Source organism: Ornithorhynchus anatinus, chromosome 10 (genome assembly GCF_004115215.2).
Source record: "Ornithorhynchus anatinus isolate Pmale09 chromosome 10, mOrnAna1.pri.v4, whole genome shotgun sequence".
NCBI classification, from domain to species: Eukaryota; Metazoa; Chordata; class Mammalia; order Monotremata; family Ornithorhynchidae; genus Ornithorhynchus; species Ornithorhynchus anatinus.
The window spans coordinates 14,977,268-14,994,823 of NC_041737.1; the positions used below are offsets into that span (position 1 = coordinate 14,977,268).

The window sequence follows — 17,556 nt, forward strand, 5'->3', positions numbered from 1 at the left end:
GGCTTCAGCCAAGAGAACGATGGCACTTAAAAGCAGGGCACGTTTCATACATGTACATCTACAAGTATACGTGCATACGTGTGTGTAAGATATGAAAAATACCTCTTTTTTACTGTGGACGGAACAACTCCGGTCCTATTTAGTGCCCATTATTTTCCGAACAAAAACGATGGCGATGACAGAATCACCGGAGTCTCATCTCTCTGGTAGTGAGATGACATTTAATATGGTAACAGACCAAAATCATATCCCTATCAGCTCTTAAATTTTAGCACAAAACAGGAAAAGGTCATTTGAAGGTGTTCTTCTAAAGAATAAAATAATCTTTGGATAGCTGCCAGACATTTCCTTGGTTCTTTCTAAAACAGTAAGAAAAACACAACCGTACTAAGCTGAAAAATATCCCTTGATTTATTAAAAAAAAATAAATCCTCATCCCGTCACTTGGAATCCCACTGCAAAATAGTTACTGAGCTGTAGTCTAACTCTAAAGGCGGGTAATCTCTGTTTCTAACTTTGGGCTTGATCTATCCACGTCGAGGCTATCCGATGACCCTCTTCACTTTCCCCCTCCGCTTTTAGCCTCTCTGATTATTTTGACAATGAAAGTTTTTATAAACGGAGATCAAGCGTCGGTATAAGGCTCCCAGTGCCCTCGCTGTCTATCACAAAGGCAAACCACGACCTCATAGCACCAAGAGCAAAGACGGCTGTGAATTAGAGGGTGTAATGTGTAGCGTGTACACGCACACACAGACACACACACCCAAATAGTCACCCCACACCTATCGATTAGACCGTGAGCCCGTCAACGGGCAAGGATCGTCTCCATCTGTTGCCGAACTGGACATTCCAAGCCCTTAGCAGGGCTCCGCACATAGTAAGCGCTCAATAAATACTATCGAATGAATGAATTTGCAAAAGCCCAGTGATTCCGGCAGATATACTTTTCACGGTCAGCAGCCAAGCGGACGACTCGGATCTCACCAAAGCCCCGCTACCCGTCGGCGGAGCCCTTGGCGACCGAAGGCCGGCTCCGGTGATGATAACGTTGGTATCTGTCAAGCGCTTGCTAGGTGCAGAGCACTGTTCTAAGCGCTGGGGGAGATACGGGGTCTTCAGGTTGTCCCACTGGAGGCTCCCAGCCTTCACTCCCATCTTCCAGATGAGGGGACTGAGGCCCAGAGAAGTGACTGGCCCCCGGTCACCCAGCTGCCAAGGGGCAGAGCCGGAATTCGAACCCCTGACCAAGCAGGCTAAGCGCTCACGGTTTCTTCTCGCTCAACTCCGGGGCGTTTCGAGGCTGCGAAATAAAAGGCGATTCATCCCGCGGAGCGTTGCCGTCCATTGAGGAACCAGCCGGCGAGAGGCCACGGTGGATCTGCAGCCGTCGGGCCGGGCTCGGCCCGGTTAGGAGGGGCTCGGGGTCTTGGCCGAGCCGGGCAGGGGGAGCTGGTTGGTGCCACGGTCTCATCGGGGCAGGGGCCCACGTATACCCATCTGGCACACACACACACACACGTACACGAGTACACGGACACACAGGCGTGCGCACAGAGACGGGGGGCGGCCGGGGCACCGACCTGCAGGGAGGCCTGGGCCCGGGCAGGCCCGGCGGAGGGGGCGAGGAGGAGGAAGAGGAGGCAGGGAGGGAGGAGGAGGAGGAGAAGGAGGAGGAGGAGGAGGAGGAGGAGGAGGAGAATGAGGAGGAGGAGGAGGAGAAGGAAGGCCGGCCGCTACCTACAGAAGTACTGATAGAGTTTGGAGCAGAGGGGCCCCATGGACCCCGGGGGAGAGAACCGCTGGGGCCAGGCGGCCCTGGGAGGGGCTCCCCCGGCCGGGGCACAGGGGGAGGAGGAGCCGGGCAGCCCCGGCCGGGACAGGGGGAGGGGGAGGAGGAGGAGGAGGAGGAGGAGGAGGAGGAGGAGGAGGAGGAGGAGGAGGGGCCGGGCATCACCGCCTGGGACAGAGGGGGAAGGAGGGGCCGGCCACCACCGCCTGGGGGAGACGGGGGAGGAGCTGGGCATCCCCGACCGGGGCACAGGGGGAGGAGGAGCCGGGAACCACCTGCTAGGGGAAGGGGAGGAGGGGCCGGGTACCACCGGCCGGGCCAGACGGGGAGGAGGAGCTGGGCATCACCGCCTGGGGCAGAGGGGGAGGAAGAGTTGGGCAGCCCCCGCCGGGGCAGGGGGAGGAGGGGCCGGGCACCACCTGCTAGGGGACGGGGAGCAGGGGCCGGGCACCACGGCTAGGAGAGGGGGAGGAGGAGCCGGGCACCACCGGCCGGGGGAGAGGGGGCAGGGGCCGGGCACCACCTGCTAGGGGAGGAGGAGCAGGGCCCGGGAACCACCGGCTGGGGAGCGGGGAGGAGGAGCTGGGCACCACCGACTAGGAGAGGGGGCAGGGGCCGGGCACCACCTGCTAGGCGAAGGGGAGGAGGGGCCGGGCACCACCGGCCGGGGCAGGGAGAGGGGGAGCGGGAGTTGGGCACCCCCGGCCGAGGCAGGGAGAGGAGGGGCCGGCCACCCCCGGCCGGGGGAGAGGGGCGAGGGGCCGGGCACCACCTGCTAGGGCAGAGGGAGGAGGGGCCGGGCAGCCCCGGCCGGGGCAGGGTGGGGAGGGGAGGGTCCGGGCCCCACCGTCGGGGGGAGGGGAGGGGAGGGGTAGGGAAGGGAAGGAAGGGAAGGGAAGGGAAGGGAAGGGAAGGGAAGGGAAGGGAAGGGAAGGGAAGGGAAGGAAGGGAAGGGAAGGGAAGGGAAGGAAGGGTGGGGAGGCGGCGGCCGTCAGCCCCCGTCGTCAGCCCCCCTCCCCCAGCCCGGGCCGACAGACCTTGGCGCCGCAACCTGCGCTTCTTGAGCCCGAAGATGCGCACCCGGGAGAAGATGTCCACCAGGCTGCCGTTGCACAGCCCCCGGGGCTTGCTCGGGCTGCTCCGCCTCCTGCCGCCCGACGGCCGCTCCCACTGCTGCTCCCGAGCCTGACGCTTCTGCCGGATCAGCCCGCTGGCGATGGCCGCGGCCATCCTGCCCACCCCCGCCACCCACCCACCCACCGGGACGGGACGGGACGGGACGGGACGGGGCGGGCGACCACCCACCCACCGCGGGGGCGGGGACCTGGGGCTCGGCTGCACCGGTGCACTGCGATGAAGGCTGGGGAAAGGGAGGCCGGGGAGGGGGCAGATGGGCAGGGGGCGTTCAGCTCCGGCCGGGCCCCATCGCCTCCCGCGATCGGCCCCTCCCCTGGCACCTAACCCCAGCCCCGACCCCGGCCGCCGGTCACCATAGGCCGGCCCGACGCCTCTCCCTCCTCCTCCGCCTCTTCCCGTCCGGATCTAAGTGTGGGGGCTCCGGGGAGCCGGCGGGAGCCCCGCTTTCACCGTCCTGCTCCGGTTGCCCGCGCCCCGGGTCCAGGTGGCCCGAGCTCCGGTGGCCCACCGATCGCCGAGGGCCGGAGGAATCAGCATCTGGAGAGCGATCTTCTCCCCCGAGCCGGGAGATCCACGATCACCCCCGGCACCTCCTTCATTCCTCCCTCCCTTCGGCCGGAGGGCAAAGGCCGGGGGCCGGAGGAAGGACCGACCCCTCGGAGGGCAAAAGGGGAAGGCCAGCGCTGGTGGGGAGGAGCGGGCGGGCAGGGAGACGGGAGGCTCCTCCGACCGCCGCTCCACCTGCTCGGCTGGTCCTTCCAGGGGGGAGGGTGGCGGTCTCTGGTTTCCCTCCCCGCTGAGGCAGGAGGGGGCTGAGCCGGGCAGCCCCCTCCCCCCCACCGGGGAGGGGGGGGGGGGTCCCCCAAGCGCTCAGCGCAGTGCTCCGCACATAGTAAGCGCTCAATCGGCACTACTGGATGAATGACAACCCGGCCGGCTGGGACCGTGCAGGACGGCTCCGCTGCAGCCAGCCAGGACTGAGCTTGCAGCGCAGGACCCGGGCCACGTCTGGGGGAGGAGGAGGAGGAGGAGGAGGAGGAGGAGGAGGAGGAGGAGGAGGAGGAGGAGGAAGAGGAGCAGGGGCACTGCCCCGTCCAGCCTCTCCCTGCCTGCACTCACCCCTCACTTCTCCGGCTCCCCAGGGCCGAGAGCCGACGGGGTGGGAGGGATCTCCAGGGAAACCCCAAGGACCGGCCGGGAAAGGTGGCCCCTCCCTCCCTCCCTCCCTCCAAGCGGGGCTCCAGCCAGTTCTGTCGCGACAGCCTCCCGGTCCAGACGGGTCTGTCGCGACAGCCTCCCGGTCCAGACAGGTCAGGTCTGCGGGAGGGGGAAGGCGGGGAGTGGAAGGGGTCGGCGAGGGAGGGAAACTCTGTCCGTTCTGCCTGAATCCCCAGCCTTCTCCCCGGGTTCCCTCCGGAATGGCAGCTCGCAGGCTCGCAGTCCCCTCTCCCGGTTTGGGAATCACACTAAGGTTTAAAACACACACACACCCACGCACGCACACACAACACACACCCCACCCCTCCACCCCCACAAAAACCACTCTAGGCCTCTCGTCCATCGGTGTGCGAGGCGGGGGAAGGGAGATCCTTCGGGGACTCTCCACTTGGTGCGTAAATTCCACATCTGAAAACCCTTCCCGATCGACTCCCGGGGGCCACATCTTCTCCATCCTCAGACCGACCGCCCCGACACCAAACCGACACACACCGTCTACGTCGTGTCGGAAATCCCAAGCGCGACAACGGGAACCGGGAAGTCCGGGAGTTGAATAACCGGGGGGGGGGGGGGGGGGGGGGGGGGGGGGGGGGGCGGCCTCCTTCCCTCCCTAAGAACTGCCGATTATTCCCTTCCCTTTTTCTCTCCCTATTTTCCCCCCATTTCATTTTCACCGTTGCCCTTGAGGACATGAAAGGCTACTGGTGTCTCTGGGATGATTGCCGAGACACAGACTCGGGACCTAGGTCATGATTCCTAAAGAGAACCACCAGCGTTCATGGAGAGGACAACCTGGGCAGTAAGTGATTTTTTTTTTTTTCCTAAGACCTCTCTCGAGCTGAAAATATCTGATCCAAGTGGGCGGCCGAGTCTAAATGTCCCACAGAGGGGTAATTTTCCGGCTTGAGTATTCCAGTCCCATCCAGTTCCCTTCTTCACCCGCCAGACACACTTTAGGGGAAGGGTGGGTACTCTTGTCCATTCTTCTCGTTAAGTGATTAGTAAACATTATCCTTCCTATCGTTGATTCGTGAACGTTGTCCTTATCGACTCTTACATCGCAACAAACCTATCGTATCGCACTCTCCCAAGAGCTGTACCGTGCTCTTCACCCAAGAAACCCTCCGTAAATACCATCGATTGACTGTGTAGGAAAAATATCCGTACTGCAAACATCAAAACACTTAAAATTCCCCAACTCAGAGAGAAACCGGTGGAGTCTGGACAGACCCGAGCCCTTCTAATAACGCACGCATGATCTGCGACTAAATTGTGCTTAAAACCAACTTTCTAATCAGAGGAAAATGACTGGTGTTTTCGGATCCGAAACTGGACTTGACCCTGACCATTTCACGCCGGAAGAGTCCCTTGACAGTGAAATAAAAACAAACGGATTTACCCAAAAGGCGTGCATTAGACCGGCAGTGAAGCATAGATTAAAAGCGCGATGCTCTCATGTCATGTCCACCAATAGGATTCAGTTCATTTTTAAAGTGTTTTCTTGCCAAATTCGGCTCTGCCTTCTTCTTTTGGCGGGGTGGGGGGTGGGAGGGCGGGTGAGGGTCACTCGATGTCATCAAGCAACCGGATCACGGGATTTTCTTTTCAATTTTCAAAAGCCACCGTTCTTTCCTAACTCCAGAAACGAGTAGAGGATTTTCTCTCCTCTTCTTTCCATAAGTCCCACTGGTGGTTGGAGTCTCTGTCTTCCGGCACTCAACTTTCTTTACTCTTTCCTCCAAATCCCGGCCGAGGACACAATCGATGGAGAGCTGGCCAACAAAGTTTCGTTTCAGGACCGGGGACAGAAAGAATCGTTTATGAAAGTCCCGCCCCGAATGGTGACTGCCCACCCAGAACGAGATTGACTTCTAGCATTTTGATCTAAAGGCCAAACCACCAAACCATCTCATTGAACGCTCTGCTCTTTTTTTCCTTCTTCTTTTCCCCCGAAGGAAAGAAAACTTATCTCCCTAACTCCCACTAACTTACTAATAGTAGGGAAGCTCAGATCGATGCAGCTTCCTGACAACCCCCGAGTCACACATCCCTTTCTTTTGCTGGAAGGGACCGTTAAGACTCACTGTGCAAATTTTCTAACCACCGGTTCCAGTTCTGTCTACGGACTTGGCTTTAAGCGGTGTTTTCTATGAAATAGGAATGGCCGATTCTATTATATTTGACGATCCTAATTTTAGTAGAGTGGGGTAAGACCCGGAGCTGGCACGAGGGAGGACAAGCCTCTTGGCAGTTCTTCTGAAATAAAGGCTGGGCTGCTCCATTCCTCTCTCTGAAATGTCTCAGAGTTGTTTACAGTTTAAATACCACAAAGAAAACTCAAGAGAGCCATCTGCTGTCTTAACATATGATTAAAAAAAAGTGTGCCGCGCTACCCCAAAGATACGTTTGAAGCAATATAACAAATTTCCATCCGCTGCTAAAATATCATCTAAATTATGTTCCTCAACCAATAGGACCCGTCCACACTTTACAGATCCTCCCCTTCCTCGCCACCCGTACAATCGCTTACCTAGTTCGGGCACCGGTCATACAACTACTGGAGGCTAAGCACTTGAGAAATATGCAACAGAAAAGTGATATATTTCCTATACTAAAGGAGCATACTCTGTAAAGTTTACAATTAGGATAACCTAAGGGAATAATCGAATGCCCAACTGAATTAAGACATTTGCAAAATCACCGAGGAAGGGTATAAATGGGTAAAAGTGATGGAGATGGCTGGTGGGATTGGTCGACTTGCAGTGCGGTAGACTTTTAAGAGAGTGGGGCGTGCTGAGTGATGCCTCAGGACGATGATCTGGGCTGCAGGGTGAACTATGGACTGAAGTGGGGAATCGCTGGAGAGACGGAGAGACAAGATCGGGACTTCACCGCAATATCATCCCTTTGAAACCCTGCTCGACATTGACCTCTGCATTCCTCCCAAACCTCCAAGGGAAGCAGCGTGGCTCAGTGGAAGGAGCACGGTCTTGGGAGTCTGAGGTCATGGGTTCGAATCCCGGCTCTGCCACTTGTCGACTGTGGGCGAGTCACTTAACTTCTCTGTGCCTCAGTTACCTCATCTGTAAAATGGGGTTTAAGACTGTGAGTCTCATGTGGGACAACCTGATTACCCTGTATACTCCAGCGCTTAGAACAGTACTCTGCACATCGTAAGCGCTTAACAAATACCAACATTATTATTAGCTTCTGCATCGATCAAAATAATCGTAATAATAATCATTGCATTTGTACTATGTGCCAAGCACTGTTCTAAGTGCTAGGGTAGTTACAAGGTCATCAGGTTCTCCCACGTGGGGCTCACCATCTTAATCTCCATTTTACAAATGAGGTGACTGAGGCACAGAGAAGTTAAGTGACTTGCCCAAAGTCACAAAGCTGACAAGTGGCAGAGTCAGGATTAGAACCCACGACCTCTGGCTCCCAAGCCCGTGCTCTTTCCACTGAGCCATGCTGTTTCTCCATGAAGCATTTCCACGAAGGGTTTGGGAGAATTCTTTAGAATTAGTAGGCAAGATCTATGCCTTCAAGGAGCTTACTGTCTAATGGGGAAAACAAATACTAAAATCACTTACAGAACGGGGAAGGAAGCAAAAGTGGAAATTCAACTGATTTAGTGGATATTGCCATGGGCCTCATCTGGAAACAGAACTTTAAAGATGTAGGGATTACTGCAGCTATGCAAAGGGATAGTTGATGGACGACTGTATGATCCACTCCAGACTCACTGGTCATTCAACCAATGAGCCAAAAAGCATCAACAGGCCACCCACCATACATCTGATCCCCTGCAATCAGCTACAAGACAATATCACAGCGTTGTTCCTTGGTTTTAAGACTTCCCAACAGTGCTCTTCTCACACCCTGCTTTTACTCTTGAATTTTTTTTGCCCCTGTCAAGCCCAACTCCTGGCTCTAACCCACTCATCTTTTCTGAGTCCTTTCCCATAGTGCTCACAGGACCTGGAACTCCCTTCCCTCAAATATCCACCAAACTTCAATCTTCCCGACCTTCATCGTGTTCCTAAGATCCCATCTCCCCCATCAAGTCTTTCCCAACTAATGTCCAGTTTTCCAATTCTCATCCACCCTTCAGCCTCTTCTTCTGTTTTTTTTTTATGTCCAGCCCTCAGCATTTCTATATATTCATATTTTATATTTCTATGTCTACCTAACTCATTGGAGATTAAGCTCCTTGTGGGCAAAGAATGTTTTTTCACTGCATCATCCATTATCAGTAGGTGTTCAATAAATAGTGTGATTTTTACTGTTACTATTTCACCTTTGATATTTTCATGATGTAAATAGAAGTTGGTATCACCTACACTGATCTTTTGCGTTAATCCGCTTTGAAAATTAACAGCTTTATGTATGCATGTCCACACACATGATTATGTTTACTGCACATATGTTCATTTTTACTTACCAAAGAAATAATTCCCAAGTGCAAGATTCATTAATTAGGCTGAGGACAAATCTTACATATTTGTCCTACATAAAAGTGAATCTAGAATAGTTTTTCACTTGATCTCTGTGTATAAAAATTCATTATCTAGTGGATTTGGGTCACCAAGTTAAAAATCAATCATAAAAGTACAGGATAATGACTAGTCTTATTTTGCCTAATTTTCTCACCAGAGCTCACAGATGTGTTTAAACAGTTTGGTTAATGGAGGGGCTTGTATAAAATATTCCTAGTTCGGTCACCTAGATTTATGAATGTTGTGAGAGGAAAATATGAATATTGAGTCCACGTTCAAATACAGTCCATCATTTTTGCCACATTTACATCAAATTTATACATCTGGTTTTGAAATACAGAAGTGACAAAAGATATTTTCCCTCCAATTTTAAACCTGCACTTCTGCATGAAATAATTTCAGGATAGTTCCAATATTTCACACGTCATAACATACTATTTCTCTGGGAGAAATATCCACTATTAAAATGTGAAAAACAGTGCTCCAGCAATTATTTTTGGGGGGTATAATATGCAAACTTGATTTTATTTTCAACTACATTACTGTTATAGACACCCAGGGTCTAATCCCCATTCAAACAAAGCACAATTAACCACAAATTCGGAGTTCACAAATCTAGAAGCATTAAAATAAAATCACATTTTCTTAGAATTTAGCTAGTCGAAAACATTTCCCTTCTCTGGAAAGCCATGGCCGTGACATCTTGGCTTCAAGCGCAGAGTCGGAAAGAACAGTTCCCATAGTGGTTTCCCGGAAGCTTCCGGGTCCCTCCTTTTTGTTAGGGTTGGTCTGAGACCATTATAGTCAGCCTTATTGAAGTGCCCAAAGCCTCTCAGATAATCCCCAGCCCAGGTGTATATCACCCAGCGGGCTCCAGAAACTCCAGGCTCCAGGAAAATTTCATCCATCTGGACCATTATGGCCTGACCCAACCTAGATTCCTAAGATCTTACCCGTGTTTGATTCAAATGCAGAATAAGGCTCGCTAAGTCTGTCTATGAAGAAAGTATTAAATAAATACTTGACAAACCTGAGCCTTTTGAATGAATCTTTTGGCTGTTTTAGGAAATAGGGATGAGAGTCTTCTGAAATAATTAGGGGACCTAGAGTTACTCCTTTCCGTTTCTGACTACTCCTCACCCATATCCGACCTTCAGATGAGTCAGTTAAATGTCCTCCACCAGTAGAACGGTACTCCGAGTTCTCTGGTTTCAAATCGGCAAACAGACGATCGACGTGCCCGACCACTTATGTTCCGTGCGGTCGTAGCTCCTTTATCCATCGGTCTAAATGAAGCCACTTGAATGAATCACTCAGACGGGTCTCTAGGGGAGCATGACTCCATTAAAGGAAGAAAAAGCACCGGGCCTATGAATGGCAGTTTTTCCTAGCAGAAGCAGGTGACTCCTGCTGGCTGTTGTAAGGAAATGTACTGTCTGCACAGATCTATTCACTCAGAGAGCCACGTTTCCTGATGATTAGATACCTGATGATTGGATGCTGATATAATCAGAGCCCAAGGGCCAAAAATAGAATACTGGGGCTTCTGGTGTCACTACCTGCCTGTGACCAGCAGTCATTTCCACCTAGGCGGCTAGTTCCAATCCCTTCCAAGCGGTCGGAGGGGACGGAGAGAAGCTGAATCTGAAAACAGCAGAGCAGAGGAAAGGGTGAGGAGAGAACCAGGAGCCCTGGGAAAAGCAGAACTCCCATGACTGAGCCATATCCCAAACCAACCCTATCTTTCCTGCCTGACTCAATTCCTGAGCTGAGCTGGGTGTTTGACCCTAACCACGGCTAGACTTTAAGCTCTTTGAGGTCAGGGTTCATGTCTATCAACCATATTGTGCTCTCCCAAGTACTTAGTACATTGATTTGGACTCTGTAAACACACAATAAATACCACTGGTTGATTGATCCAAGGTTGATCATTTTCTCATTCCTCCCTGCAAGGTTTCTTCATTTGCTGCTTAGACATTAGGCAATAGAGGATTTCGCTTTAGGACATAATTCATGTACTTGCCATTGCATTACAGGCCAGGGAGACAATTACAACCAGAGGCAGTTTTCTGGGACAAAATAATCCTTGCTATGTGGGAGTTTATTTTCTGAGGGCACTACATCTCATGAGTTTCTTCTCAGGGATCTTTACCCAGAGGACAGTGCCAGCATAAACTCCCAGGTGTCCTGTGGACCTCCCCTGCCCAGGGCAGCCTCACCACTCCAGAACAAAACCCCGGGGTCACAACCTCCCCTCTTCCTGGAACTTCCTTTGCCCCGCTTTTTCAAAGTCCTTCTAAAATCACGACATTCCTCTAGGAGTGTTAATTAATCTCTAATTAATCTCTCTCTTCACTCTATTTCCCTGCCATCGCCACTTCAAAACTTCCATCCCACCTATGCATTTGAGTGTTCCTCCCCTTAATCAGGTAGCTACTCCTTCCCTCCTCCCTCCTCCCTCTTTCTCCCACAAGACTTATCTATTTTAATAATTGTGGCACTTTAGCACTTACTATATGCTAAGCGCTGGGGTAGATACAAGATAATCAGGTCAAACACGGTTCTTTTTTTAATGGCATTTGATGAGCACTTTTCAGGCACTGTAATAAGCAATGGGGTAGATACAAAATAATCAAGTTGGACACAGTCCCCGTCCCACATTGGCTCACAGTCTAAATTCCCGTTTGACAGATGAGGTAAGTGAGCCACAGAGAAGTTAAGTGACTTGCTCAAGGTCACATAGCAGACAGGTTCCTGTCCCACACTATCGAAGGACAGAAAACAGGCATTGAATCTCCATTTTACACATGAGGTAACAAACCCAGAGAAGTGTAGTAATTTGCCCTAGGTCACACAGCAGGCAAGTGGTGGAGTCAAGATCGTAACCCTGGTCCTCGGACTCTGAGGCTTGTGTTCTCTGTACTAAACCACGCTGCTTCCCAGCACCTCTCTCCGTGGAGACTGTAAACTCCTTAAGGGCTGGGATCATGTCTACCAGCTCTTTTGTGTTCTACCAAGTGTTTAATAGTGCTCTCTGCACAGAATAAGTGCTCAGTATACATCCTTGCCTGAGTGAACTACAGCAGAAACCTTTGCTTTTGGAACCTTTAAGAAACACTGATTACATGTATGTGTTAACAACGGTTCATTTGAAAGGGATCCTTTTAATTCAAAATACATAAAGCTGTCAGGTACCTCTTGGAGAATTCTTCATCTTTCTAGTTTTATCCTTAATTTTGTATTTTTGTGCTCCCATTGAATGTAATTTGCTCCCTTCCTATTCATTTCTCTTTCCTCTGCACCTGTCTTCATCCACTTAGATTGTCAGATCCATGTGAGGCAGAAGCTGGGTCTGATGTGTTTGTTTTGTATTCCCTTACAGCACTTAACCATATGGCTTTGCACACAGTAGGTGTTTAACAAATATACAACTAACCCCAGAATTCATTATTCAGGTATTTTTTGGAATTAATTAATGAGGGTTCTTTGTAAATAGAGTATCCAAACCACACAAACCCTTCACTTGGAAAATATTGGAATGTAGATGAATATGTGGCTGGGAAAATTAAAAATTCATGCCTGTAAGATTCTGGGTGCAAATGGGCTTCTTGAGGGTAGACAGTTAATAAAAAGTTATTTGCCCAATGTATGAAATGCAGAAAAAGAATTCTGCACAAAGTATTTAGAACTGCTAGGCAGGGATTTATCCCTAAAAGATTTACTGTTAAATTACCTTCTGACACTCATCCATTGCATAGGATTTTAATTTTATGATGTGTCACAGGGAATGAAGCAAGAATGGAATTACTGGAGAGAAAAAGAGAATGTATTTCATTCACTCAGTCATAACAGAAGACTCTCTACAAACACGGTGTCCCAGAATTGAAAATTTCTCAGTTTTCTGATCCTGAAAAGTGTGCATTAATCTCATCAGCCCTCAGAGCAACTGGACCTGATCCAATTTCATACCTGAGGCACTTCTTTTTGTGCTTGATTCTGGGGATTTACCACAATGTTCTCTTGCAGAAGTACTTTGCCTCAGCCAAAACATTATCATCGCTCCAGTCCTCATTTCACTCTGTTGCCCAGATCATTTTTATAAAAATCTTTCAGTCCATATCTTCCCACTCCTCACGAACCTTCATCCACCTCCACATCACACAGAAACTTTTAACCATCGACTTTGAAGCTCTCGATCAGCTTGCCCCATCCTATCTTACCTCACTGATTTATTTCCTACCACAACCCAGCCCACACACATTGTTCCTCTAACGTCAACCTACCGACCCCTTGCCACATCATCCCCTCGGCTTGTATTCACCCCAGGGCTTAGTACAGTGCCTTGCACATTATAAGCGCTAAAGACCATAAATATTATGATTGTTATTATTATTACTGGAACTCCCCCACCCCAACACTTTTATATATGACAAACCAGTCATTCATTCACTCGTATTTATTGAGCACTTATAGTGTTTGGGAGAGTACAATATAACAACAAACAGACACATTCCTGCCCACAGTGAGCTCAAACCACCACCCTCTCCACCTTCAAGCCTTACTAAAATCACATCTCTTCCAGGAGGTCTTCCCAGACTAAGCTTTCATTTCTTCTCCTTTTGCAGTTGGCTCTGCACCCTTTAAACATTTGATATTCACCCCACCCTCAGTTCCACAGCATATGTGTACATATCCCAGATGTATTTTTAAGTCTGCCTTCCCCTGTAGAATGTAAGTTATTTGTGGGCAGGGAAAGAGTCTATTGTGGGGTACTGTGTTCTCCCAAGCCTTCAGTACAGAGGTCTGCACGCGGTAGTGCTCAATAAATACCACTTATTGATTGACTGATTGATTAGCCAGGATGGCTGCTGTAGGACCTGAAGTTTGGGGGCTATTCAAGGCACTGGGGCTTCCTGATCTTCCAAAATAGTTCTGGCCACAGAACTCGTGGTGGTAAAAGTGGTGCTATGGTGCCAAAGCCCTTTCAGAAAATGCCCAGATATCTGCCTGCATCTTAAGATCAGCACATCCAAAACTGAGAATCTTAGCTTCTGATCCCAGTCCCCTACTCCATCAGAGAGTCCTCTACAGTTGACTACACCATTATTCTCCCCATCTCTAAAGTCCATAATCTTGGTATGATCCTTGACTCTTTTCATTCTTTTTCAATTCCCAGATTCAGTCTGTCACTAAATCATGCCACTGATTCCTCCACAACATTACCTGAATCCACCCTTTCCTCTTCATCCAAAATGACCACCAGACTAATTCAGGTGCTTGTTTTATCCTGGCACGGCTACTGTGTTGCTTGACCTCGTTGTTCTCCCCTTCTCCCTCTCCAACCGTACTTTATTGTCTGGATTATTTTTCTTAAATGCTGTTCTGCTCATATATCCCCATTCCTCAAAAACCTCCAATAGTTATAAATTCCTCTCCTTAGCAAGCAAAAACTCCTGAGCATCATCAAGACAACCATTCAGCTCTCTCACTCCTATTTATCCACTTTGTTCTCCCTTCACACCTCAGCATGCTTCTCTCTTATGAAGCTCACCTACTCTCTTTTCACTCCTCTTAAAGAAGGGTAAGGAGTTTCTGTTTGATGCAGAGATGGATGGGAAATCATCGGAGATTCCCGAAGAGTGGGGTGACATGGGCTGATTTTTTTTTTTTAGAAAAATGATCCATGCCGCAGAGTGGAGAGAGTCAGGAGGCAAAGAGGTCAGTGAGGAGGAAGATGCAGTGGTCAAGGTGGGATAGGATAAGTGTTCGGATCAGCATGGTCACAATTTGGATGGAGAGGAAAGGATTAACAACGTTAGGAAGGTGAAACTAATAGGATTTGGTGACAGGTTGAATGAGAGAGATGAGCAGAGGATAACACATGGTTGCCTGGAGTTTATTGCATTTGTCCTAGAAAGTTGGTGATGCTGGCAATTCAGCATGTTAATTTTAACCCCTAAACCACTAATGACTAGGATGAAGTGTTTTCTTTAATATGAATCTTACGGCATCATCAACATTTCTGGGTGTTCCATCTTATGTTAGTGATATTCCGTGGGTATATAAGTCAATCAATGGCAGTACTATATGCAAAACGCTGTACTAAGTGCTTGGGGGAGTACAACCGAGGTGGTAGTCATGTTCCCTGCCCACCAAGAGCTTTCAGTCTAGAGAAAAGACTAAATCTAGTCTAAATCTAAAAGACTAGATAAAAAGAGAGAAAAGAGGAGACACAGAAGGAGAGAGGAAGAGAGAGAACCCTGTCTTCTTCTTTTATAAGGTGACATCCTTTCCATGCAGTAAGATGTGGCTGAGATGATCAGTGCATCAGCAGCAATATGGTCCACATTGTGAGCAATAAATATGGTGTTTTGCTCTACAGGTGCCACTGACATTTTTGAGGACTGTCAGAGTTTTCAAATGAGCCTTTTGGTTTCCTGCTCTCTACTACACAGGGAGGAATGATCTCTTTGCATGCCTTGAGGGCTCCTGTTGGTTAAATTTGCTGGAGCCCTCCACTGGCTACTGCCTAATGCCAAGCACCAGATGACACTAGCCTCACTGTGAGACGATATTTGGGGCCAAATGACAAAAATCCAGTTGGCAATTACTTAAGGGATGGACAACCTCCCAGGCTGAAGAGCCTCAAATCAGAAACATAATAAGGTCAGGAGAGGTTAAATTAAATGGATTCCTTTAATTGGAATGGTGCATTTGGGGAGGCCAGAGCCCTGGATGGGCCTGGCCACCCACCACAGCTGACCCTGGCCCAGGCCTGCTGGATGGGATTACTAGCTCAGGAGTTGGAGCAGCAGCTCGTGACAGCTGCTGTCACCGTAGTGAACTAGCCCAGCAAATGTGGGCAAGTCACGTGTGGCTCCCAAGCTATGGCTAGCTCAGCCCCGTTCAACCTGACTGCCGGTTTTACAAATATTTGTCTTTATACAAACCAGAGCCCTGAGGCTTTTGTGTTACTTTTATCAAAAGTGTCCCGATAAAAGAATCCTTCAACTCCACATTTTTAAATGCTGCCCCTGCACGTCTACTGTGGATATGCATAAAATTCTAATACACACACAACCACACACACACACATGCATTTTTGTAACGTGTTTTAGCATTGACAAAATGCATTAGGTCTGTTATGTCTCCTCTGAGTCTTTGTGTTGAAGAACTACGGTATTCTAACGATATCTCTTGAATAACTGTAATATTTGTTAAACACTATATGCCAAGTGCTGTAGATGCAATGCCCTGAGATTAGACACAACCCCTATTCCCCAAAGTGTAATTGGGAGGGAGAACAAGCTTTTAATCCCCATTTTACAGATGAGGAAACTGAGGCACAGAGAAGTTAAGTGACTTGCTTAAAGTCAGTGGCGGAGCTGGGATTGGAACCCAGATTCTCTGACTTCCAGGGCTGGGTTCTTTCCACTGGGCTACACTGCTTCTCTTTGGATACTGGATCGAGGGGCTGCACTCTGCCCTTAGCTCTCCCAGTGACAACGTGATGCGTCTTACTACCCTGACATCTCTTCATATTCAAAGGTTAAAAACGTCAGTTTGAATATGTGTCACGGGGAAAGACAGATGATCGCTCTATCCGGTGTTTATCAATTCCGCAGCGTGTTACAGTGCAATTATTCGATTTGCCAGCAGTGGACACTGTTACTCTAGATATCGATTTATACACCGACTGGAAAGTGTTCCACAGCCCCTTGGCAAATCCCTCTCTCCAGTCTGTAGCGACATAGACATCCCTTTAGAAGAAGACATTACAGTACAAAAATGTTGAAGGTAAATATCAGAAATATATCATCAATATTACCCACTTCTTTAGTGACGCCTTCGATTGTTGGGAAATACTCTGCTCAGATGAAATTCTGTTTATTTCTCTCCAGGCATTCTTGGAAATGGAAGCTCTTCCCCCTTCAAATTCCACAGATCACAGTTCCCCCCCATTTTCAACCCCCTTAAAATCGCATTTCCTTCAGGAGGCTCCCCACAACTAGACCTTCAGTCCTTCCGTATCACCGAAACCAGAGTACCACAGCCCCTGTGGCAAGTATCTGCCTCTTTATCCAGGAAAATCTTTGCTGTTGTTCACCATCTCTCCCCATAAAGGCACTTCCTTGGTTGGTTCCTCTTTTAAAGGTCTAATACAGTAATTTGCTCCAGGATCCTCTCAGAGCTTCCTTTGAATCCTGCGAGTACATTATGACCCTTAGGAATCCGAACCTATCATTGATATTAAAGTAATATCAGCCTTGCCGAAGGAGTCGCTGCCTTAAATGCCCTGACGAGTCCATGCAACTTTGTGGTGTGGTGAGAAGTAGCATGGTGTAGTGGATTGAACACGAGCCTGGGAGTCAGAAAGTCGTGGATTCTAATCCTCCACTTGTCTGTTGTGTGACTTTAGGCAAGCCACTTAATTTCTCGGTGAATCAGTTCCTTGTCTGTTAAATGGGGATTAGACTGTGAGTCCTTAATGGGGCTGTGTCCAACCCGATTACCTTGTATTTACCCCAGTGCTTAGAACAGTGCCTGGCACATAGTAAGCACCTACCAAATACCCCAATTATTATCACTGGACGTCAGTCTACCTTTGTGGAACAGCTTATGCTTTGGAAAATCTAGGTTCCTAGTTTGTAAGAATCGTTGGGTCCTGTTTCGTTAGCACAGGTTCAAACAATGTGATGCAGCAGCGAACTGTCTGAAAAAAACACACCAAACAGCAGCAGACAGAAAATCCCAAAATGAGGGATTTATCTTTCTTTGCATCAAATTTTCACTTCCTGAGGGGGGTTGCTTTCCGGGGACAGAGATTTGGGGAAGATAACAACAGGGCAAGAGGAACATTTGAGAACCTCTGAACCCTAATCTTGGGGGAAGGGATCAAGTCTATCA

At 49.4% G+C, this 17,556-nt stretch overlaps 1 protein-coding gene across 4 annotated transcripts in view; it reads right to left on the reverse strand.

Moving 5' to 3' along the window:
* Window positions 1-17,556, reverse strand: part of FGF14 (fibroblast growth factor 14) — a 432,965-nt gene that overhangs the window by 147,750 nt on the left and 267,659 nt on the right. Inside the window, exon 1 of one of the 4 annotated variants that reach the window (XM_001511144.3) lies at window positions 2,830-3,022. The exons of 2 other annotated variants lie outside the window; for them this stretch is intronic. In XM_001511144.3, coding sequence (XP_001511194.1) covers window positions 2,830-3,022 — 193 coding nt within the window. Of the gene's footprint in view, window positions 1-1,744; window positions 1,790-2,829; window positions 3,023-17,556 lie in introns of those variants that run through there. One more of the 4 variants, XM_029073998.2, reaches the window with a different exon arrangement.